This window comes from Rhineura floridana, chromosome 6 (genome assembly GCF_030035675.1).
Source record: "Rhineura floridana isolate rRhiFlo1 chromosome 6, rRhiFlo1.hap2, whole genome shotgun sequence".
Classification (NCBI taxonomy): domain Eukaryota; kingdom Metazoa; phylum Chordata; class Lepidosauria; order Squamata; family Rhineuridae; genus Rhineura; species Rhineura floridana.
Window position 1 is genome coordinate 53,288,723 of NC_084485.1, and position 24,039 is coordinate 53,312,761.

Sequence of the window (24,039 nt, forward strand, 5' to 3'; positions counted from 1 at the left end):
TAAGCCCCTGGCTGCCGATATTTCGTTTGAAAGCAGTAGAAACAAACGAAGTAGAGCCCAGGAAATTCCTTTATCAGAGCAAAGGGAACACCTCATACTCCTGAAGAGTTACTTATTTATCTACCTAATAAACCTGAAATGGTATTTACAAGGAGGGCACGAAAAGTGCTTGAAGCAAGCTCACCATTTAAAGCAGCACAAACATCTCAAAATGGTCAGGGAACAGAACAGCCACAGCCCTCTACAATAACTCTTGTTGTTAAGGATAATAAAGAGGATGGGAGTCAGCAAAAAATAACCCAATTCTTCCAGCCAACTCTAAACATCCAAAAGGAACACTCAGAGAGGTGGAGCCCCCTATGCCCAAATGAATGGTCAATAGATACTAAAAATCTAATTGAATGGGAAGATGCCTCTCCAACAACCCCTAACCTGGCGTTAGAGCTGGAGATGGCCGAACAAAAGGATCGGGACAATACCAAATTATCTGCTCAAGGTAATAAATTCCTCGAGGGGGACACTCCCACTGAAAAGACTGCTAATGCATTACCCTCAGTCGAAGACTATGGCAACATGACCTTCATAGAACACACAGCACAAAGACTCGATCAACAGTACTTACACCCCTCAAGCCTGTCTAAGTTAAATGTCGAGTTAGGACAGATAAGAGTATTCCTTACTGAATGTAATCGCCTATTAACAGATCTAGTGGAATTTCATTTAAAACTTCTGGCTCCTCATCAGCAAAAACCAGTAATTAGCTCAAAGAACGTTCATCTTCCCGAAGACAAAGTACTAGTTCCCAAAAAACAACTGAAAGGAAAAAAGATGAAAACAAAAATCCCACCAAAAAGAAAAAAAACAAAGAACATAAAAAACATAAAATCAGTGAAAGGGAACAAAATAAATTTTCACATGTTATTCAAGAGACTGGATCAGAATACATCACATACGAAAGGAAAAACAGGCAAGAGAAAGAAAGCCACTCTAACAAAGGGCAACATGGACATTCAGGAGACGAATACATCACATACGAAAGGAAAAACAGGCAAGAGAAAGAAAGCCACTCTAACAAAGGGCAACATGGACATTCAGGAGACGAATACATCACATACGAAAGGAAAAACAGGCAAGAGAAAGAAAGCCACTCTAACAAAGGGCAACATGGACATTCAGGAGACGAATACATCACATACGAAAGGAAAAACAGGCAAGAGAAAGAAAGCCACTCTAACAAAGGGCAACATGGACATTCAGGAGACGAATACATCACATACGAAAGGAAAAACAGGCAAGAGAAAGAAAGCCACTCTAACAAAGGGCAACATGGACATTCAGGAGACGAATAATCTAAGAGCAAGCCCGCAGACCTCAAATGACCACCCAATTGATGACCATGACCATGCATACCAACAAGAATCATGGAACCTGAGATGGATTCAACATAAAATAGTCCTTGTCAACTATCCCAAACCAACTGGTTTGCAATTTCAAATGGCAAGGAAACAACACCTCCTAATGTTTTTACAACAATGTTCCCAATTTGATTTCCACATGAAAGATATAAAAAGGGTCGAATACCTATATTACAATGGAATTAATGCCAGGGCAGTGATTTCGTTTGCTACACTGTGGAAGGCAAAAAATTTCTGGCAAGAAAGATTCTCACTTGCTCGACAGGGGGTTTATGCTCAACGTTACTTTGAAAATAAGGCAACTCCTCAACCTCTGTTTGTCAAAAAGACTTTTAATTCTTTACCATCCCCGACATACAACATGAGATCCAAAACACCAGAGAATTCAACTTTCTTGGACCATGCAGAGCAATCCACGGTTCCAAAAACAATTACATCAGATTCGGATACCTCGAGGACTTCACCCGCACAAGAGTTGAACCAAACTCTATACTGGTCACAGGAACCTCTCGATGAGGATGAAATATCACTCCTGGAAGCTTTTGCTGCACTTCCGTTCAATGAAAGAATTGCAATTCTCGCCAGACTGGACCTCATGAAATTTCGCCTGGTGAATGCACATATCCAGCTCCCAATGCCAAATGTTCCCTCTCCGTTATCCAGTACCACTGGAGCCAGAAATGAGTGGAACTTAGTCCAATCAGAGAGGATATCTCCACCGACATCCAACTATGTGCATAAAGAGATAACAAATTTGCCGAAACAGAAAGAGTGTTCAAATATTAGTTTTGATAGTACCTCTGGAACAAATAGCAATTGACCCTTTCAGATTCTTTCATGGAATATCATGGGATGGAACAACAAATCCCATGACGCTGAATGGTCATTATACCTACAAAAATTTAAGATCATATGTTTACAAGAAACATGGCTTCCTGCAGAAGATGCACCATTTCTCCGAGGCTACCGAGTTTTTAATATACCGGCAACAAAAATCAAAAACAAAGGGAGAGCAAGCGGGGGCCTTACTACATTAATCTCGGTGGATTTACTGCTGGAGTCTGAGATACTACCCTGCGGTGATTCACAATATGCCTTACCTGTAAGACTATTTGATGAGAAGTTTGGTTCACTTATATGCATAAACATCTACTTCCCACCTAAAATAGCTCGAATGGAAGCAGCGTGGGAACACCTTTCAGACATAATGAGCGAAATAAGGAAACAACATCCACAATCCCATTTCATTCTTTGTGGGGACTTTAACGCCAGACTAGGCCAAATAAGTACATGGATGGAAGTCACTTCGAACTTTGATCCTTTCCCATCCCCAGTCATAGAAAACAGGTCATCGCAAGACATATTCACCAACAAGCAAGGACGTTGGCTAGCAGAGTTCTTGAAACTGTCATCCCTCCATAGTCCACATGGCTCTGAAAAGGACTCTTCTAATGGAACACACACATATATGACCAGTAGAGGGGCAAGCATAATCGATTACATGTTTATTTCGATGCCCCTTTACTCAGAGGTCACTGGGTTCAAAGTAGACAACAGGCCAGAGAGTGATCACTTTCCCCTATTGCTGTCTTTAAAAACGCCCCCTCCCAGCCTTCCTCCTAAAAAGCTCGTGAGGGATGGGTGCTTACTAACAGAACGGAGAAAGCCCTGGTCTCAAGAGGTACATACGGCCATATTGACCATCTCCTGACAAGTTCCCAACTTCAAGTCCTCAAACAAAATCTTATAAATGATTTTGGTGAAGCCTTGGCCCACTATCAAAACATAACTCAAGCCCTAAGACCAAAATTAAGATACACTTACAGAAGCCACATAGATATTGGGCCAAGTCATGGTTTGACAGAGATTGCAAAAAGGCCAGGAAACAGTTAATGAAATATGCAAGGAGGTTTTTACGAGATCCGACAAACTTTACTCAAATAACTTTAGTGTCACTCAGATCAAGTTATAAGCAGTTGTTAACACAGAAAAAGAACTCATTTGCCAGAACCGGCTGGCTCTCTCTTGCACAAGCGGTGAAGGACAGAAACGAGAGTAAGTTCTGGGATTTGATATCTAGAGGGACAAACCGACCCCGAGAGCCTTGTCAGATTACAGCAATACAATGGCTCGATTACTATGTCAGTCATAATAATCAACAAATTACACCACACCCCCTGCCCCTCCCACTGCAGGAGACATTAATGCCTCACTGGCCAACAGTCTCACCACTTTTAATTAAGGACTTAATCTCTTCTCTCAAACAAGGGAAGGCCCCTGGTGAGGACATGATACCCCCAGAAACTTATAAAAACTTCCCAGACTGGTGGGCTCCTGTCTTGCCCAAGCTTTTCACACAAATAAACATCTCAGGCATTCTTCCAGTTGGTTGGAATACAAGTATAATCATCCCAATATACAAAAAAGGTGATCGCTCAGACCCGAATAACTATCGACCCATAAGCCTGATAGATATTGGAGCTAAACTGTACGCAAAATTTCTTATGATGAAACTAGAGGAGTGGGAGGAGGAAAATCAGATAATCTGCCCCGAACAAGCAGGATTTAGGAAAGGCTGTAGCACTATAGATCACTGTGCTACTCTTTCCTTCCTAGCAAAAAAATCAATACAAGGCCCGACAAAACGTTTATACGTAGCCTTTGTAGATCTAGCGGCTGCGTTTGATTCAATAGATAGACCAAGACTATGGGAGAAACTTAAAAATTCCAAAATAGATAGTCGTCTTCTATTCTTAATAAAATCATTATACTCTAACACCAGCTCCAGAGTCAGAGTGGGCCCAACAGGCTCCCTGACAGACCCTTTTTTAATAACTAAAGGAGTTAAACAGGGATGTCCCTTGGCCCCATTCTTATTTAACTTCTATTTAAACGATATTGTATCGGCAGTCTCGGGAATGGACCTTTCCCCCCCTTCTTTGGGTCAAAGGAAAGTTTTCCTCATGTTATACGCAGACGATATGGTTTTACTGTCAATAACCCGCAACGGACTCAGAAGGGCTCTAGTAAAGCTATCATCATATTGTGTTACCGAAAAACTACAGATTAACAGCTCCAAAACAAAAATCATGGTATTTGGCAAAAGGTCACCAATGCACAAATGGTCAATCAACGGCCACCCAATCGAGCAATGTCGAACTTTTAAATATCTTGGTGTCCATTTCTCCAATTCCCTTTCTTGGAGAAAGCATATAGAGTGCACTAAACTGGCCGCACTTAGAGCTAGTGGAACTATCCTGAATTTCTATCGCTCAGTAGGTGGCAACCTAGTCTCCCCAGCTCTAAAAATATTTCAAGCCAAAGTTGTTCCTATGATGCAATATGGAGCACCTATTTGGGGATGGGAAAACCCTCTACTTGACCAATTAGAGATAGTTCAAAACAAATTTCTAAAAAAACTTCTGCTTCTACCATCAGCGACCCCAGCGGCGCTAATTCGGGCCGAGACAGGGATTTCATCAGTTAGGGCAAAAATTCATTCAACCCTGGTAAATTACTGGAAGGCGAATAAGCAATCTTCCCCAAGGCAAATTTTGAAAATCAGCTCAATAAGTGCATGGTTGGACAAATTTTGGTCTGCCCAACTAACAAAAATTTGCCAACTTTACCTCATAGACCCTAAAGCCCTACAAGACCCTTCTAACAAAACCAGCTTCACGGAGGTTCTTCTCCGGCATACTGCTTGGATGGATAGGCTAACTATAATAAATTCTAATTTCACATGATGGTATAGTCTTTTCAAATCAGATCAAACCAAAGCGAACTATTTAGATTTTCTTACAGCAGTAAATCTTCGTCACGCCTTCACAGCTTTGAGATTCCAATCAATGCCTTCGGCATACTTGACTGGCAGATATAACGGGACCCCCCGTGCCCAAAGACTGTGCATCTGTGACACTCCCGAGGTGGAAGATCTTCCACACTACTTGCTAGAATGCTCCCTATACAAACACCCCCGGTCAAAATTCCTGGACGAGGCGCTGACACATGCGCCCGTAGACCTACTCTCGCGTATTTCCTTCCTTCTCTCAGACAGGGACCCAGGCATTACATACAGGGTAGCTTTATTTGCCCTAGCAGCGCAGAAATTACGGAAGAAACGTATAGAGGAACTAGGACTTACTGTCTAGATAATATATGTTGCTATACTGATAGTTATAACAACAATGATTTTAATTGTATTTTAAAAATGTTTACCTGATAGAAAATGTACCATCTATTTTATAGTAATTGATTCACCTCACTAAGTGTATGACCTGTTTGAGGCCTATGGCCAGACAGTAATAAATGATGATTTTGTGTTAGTCCAATTGGAAATGCATAATCTATGTATTTCATTGAAAGATTATTTTAAAATATGGCATTCAAAAATGTATAATGGGAAATTACTGGGTTGTATTCAACATAGCGCTAAGCAGATCATTTGATCAGCACATGGATTTTCCTTGCACAATGGAACAATCTCTCCCACTCCTCCCCTCATGTGCCCCTTAAATGTGTTCTAAAGTTTCCCCCAATCCTTCAGAGCAGATTTGGGGATGGTACAAGGGGAGTGGGGGGGAATTCAGTGGTGCAAGCGCTTGTGCTAGTACAACTTTTTAGTTGACATATGGATTTTAACGGGTAGTTTTTGTGGATAAGGATATAGGAAGCTGCCTTATACATACCAGATTGGGTCATCAGTTTAATTTAATTTAATTTATTGGATTTCTTAGTCACCCATCTGGCTGGCCATCCAGCCACTCTGGGCGACGTACAAAATGAACAAAATGACACAAAATGACACAAAATGACACAAAATGACACACCAATACAATAACATTAAAATCTAAAAGTGATAATGGTAAAATCTAGCCCACCCCAAAGGCCTACCTGAAGAGCCAGGTCTTCACAGCCCGGTGGAAACTCAATGTAGAGGGGGCCTGGCAGAGATCATTTGGAAGGGAGTTCCATAGGGTGGGGGCCACAATTGAAAAAGCCCTCTCTCTGGTCCTCACCAGTCTAGCTGTTTTGACTAGTGGGATAGAGAGAAGGTCTTTTGAGGCCTATCTTGTTAGGCGGCATAGCTGATGATGCTGGAGGCGCTCCTTCAGATAGACTGGGCCAAAACCGTGTAGGGATTCAAAGGTCAAAACCAACACCTTGAATTGGGCCCGGCAAGCAATCAGTTCTCCAGCATCTCAAGCAAAAGTCAGCCACATCACCTGCTACCTGATCCTTGAACTGCAAATGCCAGAGGCTGCAACTCAGAACTTCTACATGCAAAGTATGTGCTCTGTGACTAAGCTATAATCCCTCCTGTAGTTACTATTTGCATTACCAAAACACAACAACAGTATACGATGTAAAGGAAAAATATTTTCAGATGTATGTAAGTGATTAATGACTCAAATCCTATGCATGGTTACTCAGAAAAGTATCTTTGTGTTCATTGAGGCTTACTCCTTAGCAAATGTGTTTAGGATTGCAACCAAAAGCATTAATGATCTAGCTCATAAAAGGATGCTAGATTGGCTAACCTACCCTGTATAATCTTGAGACCAGCCGTGCATGTGGCTTCGCCATACTCGTTCACAGCAGTACAACGGTACAAGTCAGCATCCTCAGAGGTGATTTTGTTTACCTTTAGAAAGAAAATGAAAATAAAGTTCAGGGCAGTGAGTTGATTGGGGATCATATTGTTGCTTGGATAGGCATAACACACCTCTCATTCTCCTGCCTGTGTAAAAGGGTTAGGACATTAACAACACAGAAATTTCGTTTGAATCATGTGTGTGTGTAAAAGGATGAACCCATGCTCTTTATACGTACTTCCAGCCTTAAAACCCTGAAGCTGCTGGGCACCTTTGATACAATTCACACTGCAAGGTCAGAAATCCTATATCTAGATCCAAGACAGTTCAGTCCTGATCACCTGTACTAAGTCCTGGACTCCTTATGTATTACAACCCTGACTTTCAGCAGCAACCTGGACATGAACACAGAGGTCAAAGGGGCAGCAGTTCAGACTGAGGAGATACTGGGCCCAAGCCACTGAACCTGAACATGAGCCCATGCATAGCAGGGAGAAGACAAACAGCCCAGAAAAGCACTTCCACAGGAAGCCAATAACTGTGGCTTATCATGATGCGTGATGTTAACAAGCCAGTGTGCAACATCTCTTCCAAACTAAAACAGCAAATGTAATGCTTCTTGTAACAAGATCAAACAAGCCCTTACAAGATCTTCTGTTTTTGAGGTACAAGAGGACCTTGACATTTCACTGTGCTGAAGATTAAACAGTGAATATATTCACATATAGATCATAGTTAATCCTCACCTGCAGGATAAACTCATTTGCGCCAGGACTGAATGATATTTGGTATTTCTGAGGATCATCCATTTCCTTACTGTTGCGTTTCCACAATACCTCTGGCTGTGGTTCGCCCTTAACCACAGCTCTGAAAATGGCATTTTTACCTTAGGGGGGAAAAACAACCAATAAATGTTTCAGTAGGAAGCAGAAAACGAGGGGAAAACAAAGGGGACCAAGTAATAGAATTTCTTCTTGAAATACCCAGTTCCCTCCCAATAAGAAAAAAACCCAATTCAAACAGATGCCTTAAAAATGCCTAAAATATTTGGTTATTTGGTTCAGTTGTATTTTACTTTCATTTGCATTTGGCTACATAAAAATCAATAAAAATGATACTGGGGGGGGAAATCATAGCACAAAGGACAAGAAAAAAAGAGCAAAGCATTGACTCTTGAGGGGACTCCCACAGTTCCCCATATCGGCTGCCAGAGGAGTCACACAGGAAGGGAAAAAGCATATTGGGGCAACTGCAATTTTACAGATGCAGGTTTATGTGCATGCTATTTCCCAAAGGTTGGTGGAGAATATTTGGGTTGTATTGAATACTAATCCTACTCAGAGTAGACCCATTGAAGTTAATGGATATGTCTAACATAGGTTTATTAATTTCAGTGGGCCTACTCTGAGTAGGATTAGTATTCAAGTCAGCCCTTCATTTATTTAATTTTATTTTACAAATTTATAAACTGCTTAAGAGCCTGAGGTCATCAAAACAGTGTACTAGTTAAAACCCAAAAAATACAATTTCTAAAAATGAAAAAACAACAACATTCCTACAGATGTACAATTAAAATTTCATACATGACTGAGTCATACCTCAGGGAAAGCCTTTTTGAACAAGAAAAAGAAATGCTTGCCAGTAGAACAAGCCATTAAAAAAATGACTTTCTAAAATAAATTGGTTAAAAGAGGTGCTATTCCCTCAACTATTCAATGATCACAAACAAAGGATGGAGGTCATGAATACTTAGGGGAAGTTTCACCTTCCTGTAATGTTACGGTAATTGGTTTCCGCTCAAAGTCAGGAGTGCTGCACCCTTCAGGAATATTCTCCACACACTGTGTGATGGTAACCCCAGGGATGGCAGATCTCTTCAGAGTTTTAACTGCAAGGTAATAATATAGTGTGTGAGAGACAGAAGAAAATTCATTAACTGAAACTTAATAGCTCAAATCCTATTATGTTCATTTCCACAAGGCAAAAAGTTTCAAAGATAATTAGACTGCAACTTCCGCCCCCACCCCAGTATTTGTTTATTTTGGTTCTGAACCCTTTTTGAGAAAATGTGTTTGGGAATTGTTAGCACAGACAAATAAAAATCTAATCAACCTAAGGTGCTTCCAGACTAGCATTGGGGGAGAAATTTGATTCGCTTTGCATTTAAAGCTGAATTTATCAAATTTGGACTTTCTGAAAAATTATGAGAACTGAATTTTGCAATGCAGTCCCAAAACAATGTTAACAAAAATGCTTGTGTTAAAGGAAAATGTGGATAGATTGAAAATATTAGTGAAAATAACATACAAAAATGCATTATTTATTTATTTATTTTATTTTATTTATATACCGCCCTAAGCCCAAGGGCTCTCTGGGCGGTGTACATAATAATAAAACAATCAGAGAATATATAAATACAATAATACAATGGAATCAAACAAAAATAATCAAAATAGCAGCAAAATACAACAATAAATATTAATAGTACACATTAAAATGCCTTTGAATATAAAAAGGTTTTCACCTGGCGCTGAAAAGATTGCAGCGTCGGCGCCAGGCACACCTCATCGGGAAAACCATTCCACAGTTTGGGGGCCACAACCGAAAAGGCCCTATTTCTAGTCACCACCTTCCGAGCTTCTCGATGGGATGGTACTCGGAGGAGGGCCTTAGATGTTGAGCGCAGTGTACGGGTAGTTTCATATTGGGAGAGGCGCTCCACCAGGTATTGCGGTCCCATGCCGTGTAAGGCTTTATAGGTCAAAACCAGCACTCTGAATTTAGCCCAGAAACAAATAGGAAGCCAGTGCAGACGGGCCAGAACAGGTGTTATATGAGCGGACCTTCTGGTCCGTGTCAACAATCTGGCCGCTGCATTCTGGACTAACTGTAGTTTCCGAACTGTCTTCAAGGGCAGCCCAACGTAGAGCGCATTGCAGTAGTCCAATCTAGAAGTTACCAGAGCATGAACGACTGAGGCGAGGTCGTCACTGTCCAGATAGGGACGTAGCTGGGCTACCAATCGAAGATGGTAAAAAGCATTCCGTGCCACTGAGGCTACCTGACCCTCAAGAGACAGGGAAGAGTCAAAAAGAACTCCCAAGCTACGAACCTGTTCTTTCAAGGGGAGTGTAACCCCATCCAGAACAGGATGAACATCCACCATCTGGGCAGAGAAGGCACTCACTAACAGCGTCTCGGTCTTGTCTGGATTAAGCTTCAGTCTGTTAGCTCCCATCCAATCCATTATCGCGGCCAGGCAACGGTTTAGTACGTTAACAGCCTCACCTGAGGAAGATGAAAAGGAGAAATAAAGTTGCGTGTCATCAGCGTACTGGTGACAACGCACTCCAAAACTCCTGATGACCGCACCCAGCGGCTTCATATAGATGTTAAAAAGCATGGGGGACAGTACCGATCCCTGTGGGACTCCACAATGGAGAGTCCAGGGTGTCGAGCAGTGTTCCCCAAGCACTATCTTCTGTTGACGACCCACCAAGTAGGAGCGGAGCCAGTGCCAAGCACTACCCTCAACTCCCAACTCCGTGAGCCTTCCCAGAAGGATACCATGGTCGATGGTATCAAAAGCAGCTGAGAGATCAAGGAGAATCAACAGGGTCACACTCCCCCTGTCCCTCTCCCTACAAAGGTCATCATACAGGGCGACCAAGGCTGTTTCGGTACCAAACCCAGGCCTAAAACCGGATTGAAACGGATCGAGATAATCAGTGTCATCCAAGAGCCCCTGGAGCTGGCCGGCCACCACCCGTTCCAGAACCTTGCCCAGGAATGGAACATTCGCCACAGGTCTATAGTTGTTCAAGTTATCTGGGTCCAAGGAGGGTTTCTTCAGGAGCGGTCTCACTACCGCTGCTTTTAGGCAGTCAGGGACCACTCCCTCTCGCAAAGAGGCATTGATTACCTCCTTGGCCCAGCCGGCGGTTCCGGTCCTGCCAGCTTTCACCAGCCAGGAGGGGCAAGGATCCAGCACAGACGTGGTCGCCCGCACCAGTCCAAGGATCTTGTCAACATCCTCAAGCTGTACCAACTGAAACTCATCCAATAAATGAGGACAAGACCATGATCTGGATGCTTCATTGAATCCAACTGCTATAATATTGGAGTCTAAGTTCCGACGAATGCAAGCGATCTTATCTTGGAAGCGTCCAGCGAACTCTTCACAGCGGGCTACAGATGAATCTATAGTATTCCGAGGGCCAAGATGTAAAAGCCCTCATACAGTTTTAAAAAGCTCCGCTGGGCGGGAGAGTGATGCCTTAATACTGGCAGCAAAATATCTCTTTTTTGCTGCCCTCACCGCTGCTATATATCGCTTAGAGCAGGCACTTACCAAGGCATAATTGCATTCGTCAGGAGTCCGCCTCCATCTGCACTCAAGCCTCCTCCTCTCTTGCTTCATCGCTCTCAGCTCCGGGGTATACCATGGAGCTGTACAAGCTCTACATAGGAGGAGGCGCATGGGAGCGATCGTGTCAACCGCCTGGGTCATCTCCGTATTCCACAGTTCAACCAGGGCTTCAACAGGAGCGCCAGTCTTCTCAGTCGGAAAATCCCCCAGAGCCTTTTGGAAACCCTCAGGATCCATTAATCTCCGAGGGCGGACCAATTTAATAGGTCCCCCACCCTTGCAGAGGGAAAGGGTCGCTGTAAGCCTAAACCTCAGCAAGCGGTGATCTGTCCATGACAATGGGGTAGATGAAAAACCCCCAACCTCCAGATCACCATCTCCCTGTCCAGTGGCGAAGATCAAATCAAGGGTATGTCCCGACACATGCGTTGGGCCAGTAACAAACTGACACAGCCCCATGGTTGTCATGGACGCCATGAAGTCCTGAGCCGCCCCAGATAAAGCAGTCTCGGCATGGACGTTGAAGTCCCCCAGTACCAACAGTCTAGGGGACTGCAACAGTACCTCTGAGACTACCTCTGTCAGCTCAGTTAGGGAATTTGTTGAGCAGCAGGGCGGGCGGTACACCAACAAAATTCCCAGCCTGTCTCTCTGGCCCAGCACAAGGTGGAGACACTCCAAACCAGTCGTCACCTGTACAGGGTGCTCGGTGAGTGAGAAAGAACTCCTATTACATATTGGGATAAATTGCAGAAGTGTGTACATTAGTCAATACTGCATACAAAAATGTGTTTACTAGAAGAAACATGCACTAAAGTGCTGGGGAATTTTCAAGATTTTTTTTAAAAAATCATAAATTGGCACAGAAATGTGGAGAACTGAATTGGAAAAGTGAGAAACTGAGAGAACCAAAATTGACAGATCCATCCCTATTCCAGCTGTTTATTATGGGATTGGTGCTCCTCGTGCATGCAAGGGGTTTTTGTTTGTTTTCTGCAGCATTTGCACAATGTTGTTGCCATCAACACACCAGGCCATAGTTTCCCCTTCTTTAATCCAGATTTACTCTTTCTGGAGAAAATCTGTTAAGTATAACCCCTGAAAAAAAAAACGAGTTGCCAATGACCCATTTTCAGACTATGGCTGCTTTCACACTTGGGGCTTATTGCATCAGTTTTGCAGATTAAAATGGTAGTGCTTCTGTCCCAATTTCTAAAATTTCTTTCACACTGCAGTACCTGTTGCATTAAGGAACTGCGGCTTTTTCAGTCAATATACTGACATTTCACATAAATAAATGTCTTTCACACTTCTGCAACGACCAATGCCTTGTTTTCATCTCTCACCCATTTTACATGTTCACACTGTAGTTCCCCATAATTCACTGCAAAAATTAGCACAGGCTTCCCCCCTCCTATACACCTTTCTGCTGGTGTATGACAATATACTGGTAGTTCCTCAGCTCCAGAGTGTGGTTGACTGCTCCTTAACTTAAGCTGATTTTTTTTTCACCCCATATGTGTAGGAGATCTAAAGTCTTATCCCATCACCATGCAACACCTCTCCCTCTAGCATCTGACATTATTTTTGTGGGGTGTATGGACAGGGGAAACTGCTACCCATGCCTATGATGGAATACCAGTACAATTTTTGTTAGGAAAAAAATTTGATACATGCCTAAAGGGCAGGAACCCATTTCATGCCAGAATGCCTGTCATGTGAGGGTCTGCAGCTAGCGCAAAACACCTCTGATTTTCTGGGTTCCCAAGTTTGCAGTTGGATTATTTCTGGAATCATTTATTACAGAAATGAGCACTAAGCTTCCACTAGATTTCCGGAACCATCTTTTATGTCATGTGAAAGATCAAATAAAATGTGGAAATTATCAGGTAGGAAATCATTGGAATAACAGAATAAAGAGCAGTTTGAAAGCAGCCTAAGCCCCAGTCTGGAAACACCTTTGTATCTTCCATTCAACAGCTGGGAACAGATCCCTGAAAAGTAGTCTTGGGTACTGTAAGGTAGAACATTACTCCCTTTCCAGAAGGACTGAATACTTGAGTTCCCAACTGAGGCTCCAGCTTGCCACATCTTTGCATCTCTCACCTCCCCTCCGGCCTGCCATTGCTCTTCCAGCAGCAACTGGAGTTCAGCTGCACAATCTGATTAAATTCTGCAAATAAATGGCAATCACATATTAGTGTCAATGGCAATCACATATTAGTGTCAATTGTTATGTTAGTAGCTCCTGCCAAATTATTTGAGCTGGTCACTTGATTTTAGACAAAATGATAATGGAAACATTGCTATATTAGTTTTGAGGGTTCACCCTGCCTTGTATGTATTATCCTACAAGGCAAATCAATTTTAGGGCTCAGCATGGTAAATAAACATGCAAGGGTGGGGGGCTGCAGGAGCAAACATGCTAGCTATGCCGCTAGTTACTGTCCTAGTCCTCAGGGTTCTAAAATGCATAAGGAGCCTCCACTGGTTGGAAGGCGACTGGAATGATAACAAGGGATGGACTCCCTCACATGTTTACTTAATACACTTTTGAACAGCTACAAAAAAGCTATTTTTATACCCATATTCTATATGCAAGTAGGGTTGGCCTGGGGCACCTCCTCCCCAAGCCAAGGTAAGTACATGAGGCTCATCACATTCATTTTACACCTCAGGCACAAAATACCAGAAGCACCTCTCTTCCCCTGTTGCAGTAAAAATACAGCAAAATATCCTGTTTTTAAATTCTTATGTATAACACAGCCTACCCAACCATGTAACTGTGACATGTAATGCATTTTATTCTCTCTCTATTAAACTGGCCATTATTTATATTTTGAAAAATGTAGGTAAACTTCTTCCACATTTGATTTTATTTTTAAATGAACATTTTGTGTTGTTTTATGTAAACCCCTTAGATGTTTTTGATGATTAAGCACTATATAAATCCTATCAAATAAATACCTATGTATTTATTTATTTATTTATTGCATTTGTATACCGCCCCATAGCCGAAGCTCTCTGGATGGTTTACAACAATTAAAAACATTAAAAACAAATATACAAATTTAAAGACACATTTTTAAAAAGCCATTTAAAAACACATGCTAAAATGCCTGGGAGAAGAGGAAAGTCTTGACCTGGCACCAAAAAGATAACAGCATTGGCACCAGGGGCATCTCATCAGGGAGATCATTCCATAATTTGGGGACCACCACTGAGAAGGCCCTCTCCCTTGTTGCCAGCACCCAGAGGAGGGCCTTGGATGTTGAGCGTAGTGTATGGGTGGGTTTGTATCGGGAGAGGCATTCCATCAGGTATTGTGGTCCCAAGCCATGTAAGGCTTTATAGGTTAAAACCAGCTTGGAAACATACAGGCAGCCAATGCAAATGGGCCAGAATTGGTTTTATATGTTTGAACCATCTGGTCCGTGTTACCAATCTGGCCGCTGCATTTTGCACGAGCTGCAGTTTCCAAACCATCTTCAAAAGCAGCCCCACGTAGACCACATTGCAGTAATCATGAATGAGGGAGATCTTATTATGCACCGATCTGGCATTTAGGAGCAGCATCCGGAGGTCTGAGAGCTGGCTGATAAGGCAACCAACAAACCTGTGGGTGTGGGAGGACCGGAACAAGGCACAGTCATTAACTGCCTGGGCCATGTTCCCCTTACCTGGCAAGTCCTCCTCACAATGCCATATCTCCCTCTACCCGTCATTACACTAATTGGGGGTCCCTCAAGTCTCCCCACTGGGCTCTGAGTCCTCTCTCCCAGGCACATGACTCAAGACCCGCAAAAAAGCCAGGCAATCTACAAAGCAGGAGCCACCTCAGCCAGCCAGCTTATGTATCCCCTCCAGGGAAGGGACAGGTGGATGATATCAGCAACAGCTGGCTGAGTACCTGGGGGCCTGGTCCTGCAAGGTGTGACACCTGCAGAGCAGAAATCCAACAGGGAGAGGGCAGTGGTGGTAGCTGAGCAGCAGCAGCAAGCAAGCAGGCAGGCAGACATACAGCAGCAGCAAATGGCTCTCCTTTTTCCCTGGGTGGTGGGGGTCCCCTTCCTCCTGCAGGCACTGGCTCTCCCAAGCCACCTCAGCCAGCCAGCTAACAATATTATTGATGATTATTTCATATTGTTTTAAATATACTGTTTAGAGGGGTTTTTATTAAGTGTTTTATAAATTTTCTCAAATAAATAAGCAACTCATTTGCTGCACTTTCATGACATTCAAAATGAGTGAACTGAGGTGGTCAACCCCCCCCAGCCCGCCTAATGGTGGGCCCTTAGGCCAAGGGTGGCTAACCTTCAGATCAGGAGACATGATCCGTTCCACCCACCTTCCAGCAAGGTACCAGCAAAAAGAGGAAAAAATTAGACACAGTGCTGGGGATGCAAATCACCCCTCCCCCAGATCTTCAGACTGAGCACTTGAGGAGTAAAGAGGGGGTAACAGCCCCCCTCCTCAGTTGATCTGCATGGATTGGATGAGGCAGGGCAATATATGCCTGAATATATGTTTGGCTGTATGTGGAACCATGCGCAAAAGACTATGCTCTGGCTACCCCCTTGCTGGCATGTGGCCCCCAGAGAGTTAGTTAAGAGTAACTGTGCCCCTCGGACAATCATGGTGCATAAGATGGGGCATCTTATCACCCTACTGCTTCATCACCCTACTGGGTGCAGCAGTTTTGCTGCTCATTGGGAGTGGGATGTGACAGGAGAAGCACTAGGTTGATGGTAGGTGCAAGTGGGTATGCCTCTGCACCCACCACTGCCAACCCAGTGCTTCCCATCCAAGTGGGCAGCAGCTGGGATGGCAATGCATACCAGCTCCCTCATCCTCACACGCTATGACTTACTAAGAGGGGCTTGCCTAAGTTAGCTCATGGAAGTGACAAAAGTCAAACTAGGTGTCCTGATTGCTCATAGCAATAAGTAAGCGTCCCATCAGCGCAAGGACTTCCCCCTCTCCTACCCCTGCATACTCCCTAAATCTGTTCTAGGGTTTTTTCCCAAAACCTCCAGAATAGTTCTGGGGCGGGTGTGGGAGGAGGAGATGGGTGGAAAGTCACATTGCACTAGCAGTCATCCTTGCACTGATGGGAGGTGTTAGTTGAATACCACCCACTGTCTCTTCTTAGCCACTGTGGAACAGCAGCTCTCCAGAATAATTCAGTCCTGATCTGAAAAAGCCCCCATGGGAGAAGTTACCTCATGGTGTCTTCCTCTGGGCTTTTGACTGAAATTTGTGCACCAAAGAAAGCTGTAGAGTACAGACCACTAGTGAGATAATGCATAGAATGAAAGGACACTCATGACATGTACAGCACCTGGCCATCTTGGTAAACCTTGGTAAGTGCATAAAAAACCCTGGACCCCACCCATGAGAATTTTACTTTAATGTTCACTCCCTTTTGAAAAAATTCAGATGCATTTTGTATCTTATTCTTTGATGGAGAATAGTAAGGACCACAGTAGAAATTATCGGCACTGCACTAATTGAGACTAGTGGGTTGGTCCCTTAGAAACTCCTACTGCATATAGATCATGAATGGAGAAACGAGGCTCATATTACTTCTTGGTTCCATAACAAAGGCTCTTACCATATAGTGAGCGAGAAATACCAGATGTCCAAGCTGGATTTAGAAAGGGAAGAGGCACCAGAGATCATATTGCAAAAGGTCATTAGATAATGGAACGGACCAGGGAATTTCAGAAGAAAATCACCCTCTGTTGTATAGATTACAGCAAAGCCTTTGATTGCATAGATCATGAAAAACTATGGAATGCTTTAAAAGAAATGGGGCCACAGCAACCTATACTCTAGACAAGAAGCTACTGTAAGGACAGAATATGGAGAAATTGACTGGTTCCCAATCAGAAAGGGTATGAGTCAGGGATGCATTATATCACCCTATTTGTTTAATCTATATGCAGAACATATCATACGGAAAGCAGGAATGGACCAAGATGAAGGAGGTGTGAAAATTGGAGGGAGAAATATTAATCATTTAAGATACATTGATGATACCATACTACTAATACCAGTACTACCAGTAATGATCTGAAACGAATGCTGATGAAATTTAAAGAGGAAAACATAAAAGCAGGACTATAGCTGAACGTCAAGAAGACTAAAGTAATGTTTTATGTAACTCTAAAGTTGATGAGGACATGGAACTTGTTAAGGATTATCAATACCTTGGCACAGTCATTAACCAAAATGGAAACAATAGTTAAGAAATCAGAAGAAGGCTAGGACTAGGGAGGGCCGCTATAAGAGAACTAGAGAAGATCCTCAAGTGCAAAGATATATCACTGAACACTAAAGTCAGGATCATTCAGACTATGGTATTCCTGATCTCTATGTATGGATATCAGGACAGTAAAAAAAAGTGGAGAAAAGAAAAATCAGCTCATTTGAAATGTGGTGTTGGAGGAGTTTTGCAGATACCATGGACTGTGAAAAAGACAAATAATTGGGTGTTGTCGTTGTTGTCATGTGCTTCCAAGTGGACTACGACTTATGGCAACCCTATGAATCAGCGACCTCCAAGAGCATCTGTCATGAACCACCCTGTTCAGATCTTGTAAGTTCAGGTCTGTGGCTTCCTTTATGAAATCAATCCATCTCTTGTTTGGCCTTCCTCTTTTTCTACTCCTTTCTGTTTTTCCCAGCATTATTATCTTTTCTAATGAATCATGTCTTCTCATTATGTGTCCGAAGTATGATAACCTCAGTTTCATCATTTTAGCCTCTAGTGATAGTTCTGGTTTAATTTGTTCTAACACCCAATTATTGGTCTTTTTCGCAGTCCATCGTATCCACAAAGCTCTCCTCCAACACCACATTTCAAATGAGTGGATTTTTCTCTTATACGCTTTTTTCACTGTCCAACTTTCACATCCATACATAGAGATCAGAAATACCGTGGTCTGAATGATCCTGACTTCAGTGTTCAGTTATACATCTTTGCATTTGAGGACCTTTTCTAGTTCTCTCACAGCTGCCCTCCCCAGTCCTAGCCTTCTTCTGATTTCTTGACCATTGTCTCCATTTTGGTTAATGACTGTGCCAAGGTATTGATAATCCTTGACAAGTTCAATGTCCTCATTGTCAACTTTAAAGTTACATAAATCTTCTGTTGTCATTACTTTACTCTTTTTGACGTTGAGCTGCAGTCCTGCTTTTGTGCTTTCCTCTTTTATTTTCATCAGCATTCTTTTCAAATCATTACTGGTTTCTGCTAGTAGTGTGGTATCATCTGCATATCTTAAATTATTGATATTTCTCCCTCAAGTTTTCACACCTCCTTCATCTTGGTCCAATCCTGCTTTCCGTATATGTTCTGCATATAGATTAAATAAATAGGGTGATAAAATACACCCCGTCTCACACCCTTTCCGATGGGGAACCAATCAGTTTCTCCATATTCTGTCCTGACAGTAGCCTCTTGTGCAGAGTATAGGTTGCGCATCCGGACAATCAGATGCTGTGGCACCCTTATTTCTTTCAAAGCATTCCATAGTTTTTCACGATCTACACAGTCAAAGGCTCTGCTGTAATCTATAAAGCACAGGCTGATTTTCTTCTGAAATTCCTTGGTCCGTTCCATTATCCAATATATGTTTGCGATACGATCTCTGGTGCCTCTTCCCTTTCTAAATCCAGCTTGGACGTCTGGCATTTCTCGCTCCATATATGGTAAGAGCCTTTGTTGTAGAATCTTGAGCATTACTTTACTTGCATGGGATATTAAGGCAATAGTTCGATAATTACTGCATTCTCTGGGATCCCCTTTCTTTGGAATTGGGATGTATATGGAACGCTTCCAGTCTGTGGGGAATTGTTTAGTTTTCCATATTTCTTGACAGATTTTTGTCAAAATTTGGACAGATTCAGTTTCAGTAGCTTTTACCAACTCTATTGGTATGCCATCTATTCCTGGTAATTTGTTTCTTCCAAGTATTTTAAGAGCAGCTTTCACCTCGTATTCTAAAATTGCTGGTTCTTCATCATACGGTTCTTCTGTGAATGAATCTGTCATCCTGGCATCTCTTTTATAGAGTTCTTCGGTGTATTGCTTCCATCTTCCTTTTATTTCATCTCGGTCAGTCAGTGTGTTTTCCTGTTGATTATTCAACATCCCTACTCTTCGTTTAAATTTCCCTTTCATTTCTCTAATCTTTTGGAATAGGGCTCTTGTTCTACCCTTTTTGTTGTCCTCTTCTATTTCTATACAGTTATTGTAATAGTTCTCTTTGTCCCTACGTACTAGTAGCTGTATTGTTGCATTTAGTGTTGACTGTGTTTCTATCTCCTTTTACTTTTGCTTTCCTTCTCTCTTTAACCATGTTAAGGGTTTCTTCAGTCATCCATTGAGGTCTTTCTCTCTTTTTAACTAGAGGTATTGTCTGTTTCCATTCTTCCCTGATAACGTCTCTGACTTCATTCCATAGTTCTTCTGGTTCTCTGTCAAATACGTTTAAAGCCTCAAACCTGTTCCTTATTTCATCTTTATGTGCTTCTGGGATGTTATTTAAATTGTATTTTGGCATTATGATTGCTTTGTTGGTCTTCTTTAGCTTTACTCTGATTTTCAATATGACCAGTTCATGATCTGTACTGCAGTCTGCTCCTGGTCTTGTTTTTGCAGTAAGTATGCAACTTCTCCATCTTCTGTTACCAATTATATAATCAATTTGATTCCTGTATTGCCAATTGGTGATGTCCACGTGTATAGTCATCTTTTCGGTTGCTCAAAAAATGTGTTCTCAAGAAACAAATTATTGGTTTCACAGAATTCAGTAAGTCTTTCTCCTGCTTCATTTCTGTCTCCTAGGCCCCATTTCCCCACAATCCCTAGTTCTTCTCTGTTCCCTACTTTTGCATTCCAGTCCCCCATGATTATCAGCACTTCTTGTTTTGGTGTATGATCAATTTCTTCCTGTACTTCTGCTTAAAATCTCTCCAATTCCTCTTCTTCTGCATTTGCCGTTGGAGCATAGACTTGGATGATGGTTATGTTGATAGGTTTCCCGTTTAATCTCATTGATATAACTCGCTCAGACCTTGCATTGTAGCTCCTGATTGCTCTTGCTACATCACTTCTCACTATTAAAGCAATCCCATTTCTTCTGAATTTCTCATTTCCTGCATAAAATATTTTGTAGTTGCCTGATTGAAAATGTCCCATTCCCGTCCATTTTAGTTCACTCACACCAAGTATTGTAATGTTGATGCGTTCCATTTCTTGCTTGACAATTTCTAACTTTCCCCTGGTTCATACTTCTCACATTCCATGTTCCTATTGTGTGCGTCATACAACTCTGGACTCTCCTTTTGCATCTGTACGCATCAGCCTCTGGGTTTCCTTTCGCCTTTGACCCAGCTGCATCATTAGTCACAGCACTACTTGCACTTGTCCATTGTTCTTCCCCAGTAGCTCGGTGAGTGCTTTCTGACCTGGGGGTCTTATCTTTCAGCACTATCTCGTGTTGCATTTTGGATACTTTGTTCATAGGGTTTTTGTGGTAAGAGGTATTCAGAGGTGGTTTACCATTGCCTTCCTCTGAGTTTGGATGCATCCTAGTCTGGTGTCTCAGCTTTGACCATTCCGCCTTGGGTGCCCCTGCTAGGAGTCTAGCCTCTTGGTCTAGACTCCTGATGGCATTGTTCTCAGCTTCTTCGACACTCTCAAACCCCCTCGCCACATTAACGTAGAACAAATTAAACCAGAACTATCACCAGAAGCTAAAATGATGAAACTGAGGTTATACTTTGGACACATCATGAGAAGACATGATTCACTAGAAAAGACAATAATGCTGGGGAAAACAGAAAGGAGTAGAAAACGAGGAATGCCAAACAAGAGATGGATTGATTCCATAATGGAAGCCACAGACCTAAACCTATAAGATCTGAACAGGGTAGTTTACAACACATGCTATAGGAGGTTGCTGATTCATAGGGTTGCCATACTTGAAGGTGCATAACGCACATTACTCCTTGGGTTGAAACATAATAAAATAAGCCAGAAAGGAATAGAATTGGTGAATATATTGCTCTGCCTGCGTTGGGATCTTGGCTACTTTGTTGATCTAGCTAGGTTTTTAATAGAAGAAATGGCTGTTGCCTTTAGGGAATAAAAGCACTAGGTGGTGCTAACGAGATGGTTCAGAATCAGAAAATGACACAAAGGGCTTTGTTGTAGCGAGATAACCTCAAAATACGTAACTAGTCAGGGTGTATGGCCAATGTCTGTGTAACCTTTCAAAGCTTGGAAAAGTTACTTTTTTGAACTACAACTCCCATCAGCCCAGTCCAGTGGCCATGCTGGCTGGGGCTGATGGGAGTTGTAGTTCAAAAAAGTAACTTTTCCAAGCTCTGCTTCTGATGTTGTTCATATAGATTTTCCTACAAATTAAGAATCAAGGAAATGGATTTACAAACTCTATGTGAGGGAAAAGACACATGCTGACATTTCAGAGGAAATCACTGAAATGGAAGTGAGAAGACATACTTAAGACTAGATACATTTGGAGACTAAAATGATATCTGGTGTAAAAAAGAATTTAAGAGTGTGGCTAGCTATTTGGGACTGAGATGAACTGCTAAAACCTAAAGCTGTCACCTGATTAAAGGAATCTTAGCAAATAAATTTTATGAGGCTGCAATCACATGCACACTTACATAGGTGAACCCGGTGATTCTATTGTACTTCTGACCAGATATGTATATGATTGCTCTGCTAGTCAATTAATTGGGTTAGTAATTGATCAACTTTGCATATGAATAAAGTAGTATTACTGGAGGGAATTGGCACACTTTACCTGTTCTTAGGTGATGCATTCATGTGACATAGGCATATCCTTTCATGGGTGGACAATGTCTATTCTAAGGCAGGTCCTACCATCTCTTGGGTTCTCCAATGGCTAGTAGGCCAGTGAGAGATTTAGTAAATTAACAGAGTTTAGCTTAGTGTAACTTTCTCAACTCTCTGTGCTGCATGGGTATAAATCACACAGACTACTTTATTAATAGAAATACATACTGGATAGGAATGGTGCAACTTCTGTCTTGCTAACTAAGTTGGATGTTGCAATGACCATGCCTAGACATTGCCCCTCATGCTATAGGAGAGGAGACAAAGAGAACATGGCTCCTTCTCCTTCAGTGGTCAGCAGAGAAGAAACAGGAAGGTAAGTCAGAGGTGTGAATAGCTCCCTGAGGCATACCAATTTACACAGAAGGAAGACAGAAAAAATGAGCACAGGTCAGTGGCAGCCTAGCCAGCTATGAGGACTGTCTCTCTCCCCATGCAAAGAGGACAAAATGGGAGTGGCTCTTGTCACACTATTAACACTATCTACAGTTGTTGTGAGTTCTTGTACTAAAAATAAGTAACATTTCTTAAATAAAACCTGTTGCCCAATTAATGGAAGCATTATAACTCCCATTGTCTCTATCAGCTGTTGACTGCGACTGATGAGAGCTGGAATCCAACAACCCCTGGAGGGCACATTGGCTACCCCTGCACAAACCAGTTAATCCTATTTTAAACATCATTGTGGCCCTTGCATGCCACATACTTTGGGCCATTTGCACATTGAGCTGGCCTCATGGATAGATGAATGTGCCATGTGCCCAGTTTCCATTGTTTATATCCCACCAATCTACTGGGACATTCTTAAGTCATCATGTCTAGAGGGAACCCAGTTTTCAAGGAGTTTTTAGAAAGTAATGTGAGCAACCAGCGTTTGGGGAGCTTCTAGGCAAGAGGTTGATCCCCTAAAGCTGAGAACTTTTTGCTGGCTCTCTATGCAAAAGAGTACCCAACATTTCATTATTCTAAGCACCCACAGTGGGGCCATTCATGAAGAAGTATGCCTTAATTGCTAGGATCACTAAGAACCAGGAGCAGGAATGGCCTCTACCCCAATAGTGTATCTGATTGCATTCCCCTTGATGTTGGGTGGCCTAGCCTTACTGGATAAGACCTCTGCACATCAAAATACACCATACCCCCACAGAGTCCTTTACAAGCATCCCTTTCACATACACAACACCTGTCATTGGATGGACATCTTACTAGTTTAAAATAACTACCTCAGTCATGTCATATACCTCTATGTGAGAGGATCTTAGAGTACAGATCTCTGATTTTCTAATTTTAAAATTAGAAAAGCTTGAATTTCATGCTAGTTGCAAACCAGTCTTAATTTCCATTGGATTCAGTGATAATGGAGTTAAGGGAGAAGAAATCAAATGCAAATAATTAACAGAACAAGAGTGGTTTGTCCTTTTTCTCATCCCCCTGCTTATTAGAAAAGCATATTGCATTAAACACTTCATTTTCTGTGGCTGAAGATCTTACCAGTGTCATAAATTCAGTAATTTTAAATGGAACCCAACTCTATGTTTAGTCAGAACAAATTCAGGGATGGAGAACCTGTGCACCTCCTCCTCCTAAGATGTTGCAGGACTACAATTCCCATCATGCCTGCCCATTGGCCAGGTTTTCTATTGGAGTCCAATAATATTTGGAGGGCCACAGGCTCCCCATCCCTGAACAAAGTTCTATGATGTCCAATGAGGCTTACACACAGATACAGTATGTGTGCCCAGGGCTACATATGCATCTTAGGTA

The 24,039-nt window shown here is 42.3% G+C and overlaps 1 protein-coding gene across 4 annotated transcripts in view; it reads right to left on the reverse strand.

Moving 5' to 3' along the window:
- The window catches only part of IGFN1 (immunoglobulin like and fibronectin type III domain containing 1), a 68,310-nt gene that overhangs the window by 38,560 nt on the left and 5,711 nt on the right, over positions 1–24,039 (reverse strand). For 3 of the 4 annotated variants that reach the window (XM_061631890.1, XM_061631889.1, XM_061631888.1), the window contains exons 2-5: positions 13,485–13,551; positions 8,775–8,897; positions 7,756–7,895; positions 6,960–7,059 (exon numbers count right to left, since the gene is read on the reverse strand). In XM_061631890.1, the coding sequence (XP_061487874.1) occupies positions 6,960–7,059; positions 7,756–7,895; positions 8,775–8,897; positions 13,485–13,503 (382 nt within the window). In that variant the 5' untranslated portion in view covers positions 13,504–13,551. Of the gene's footprint in view, positions 1–6,959; positions 7,060–7,755; positions 7,896–8,774; positions 8,898–13,484; positions 13,552–24,039 lie in introns of those variants that run through there. The other variant, XM_061631891.1, reaches the window with a different exon arrangement.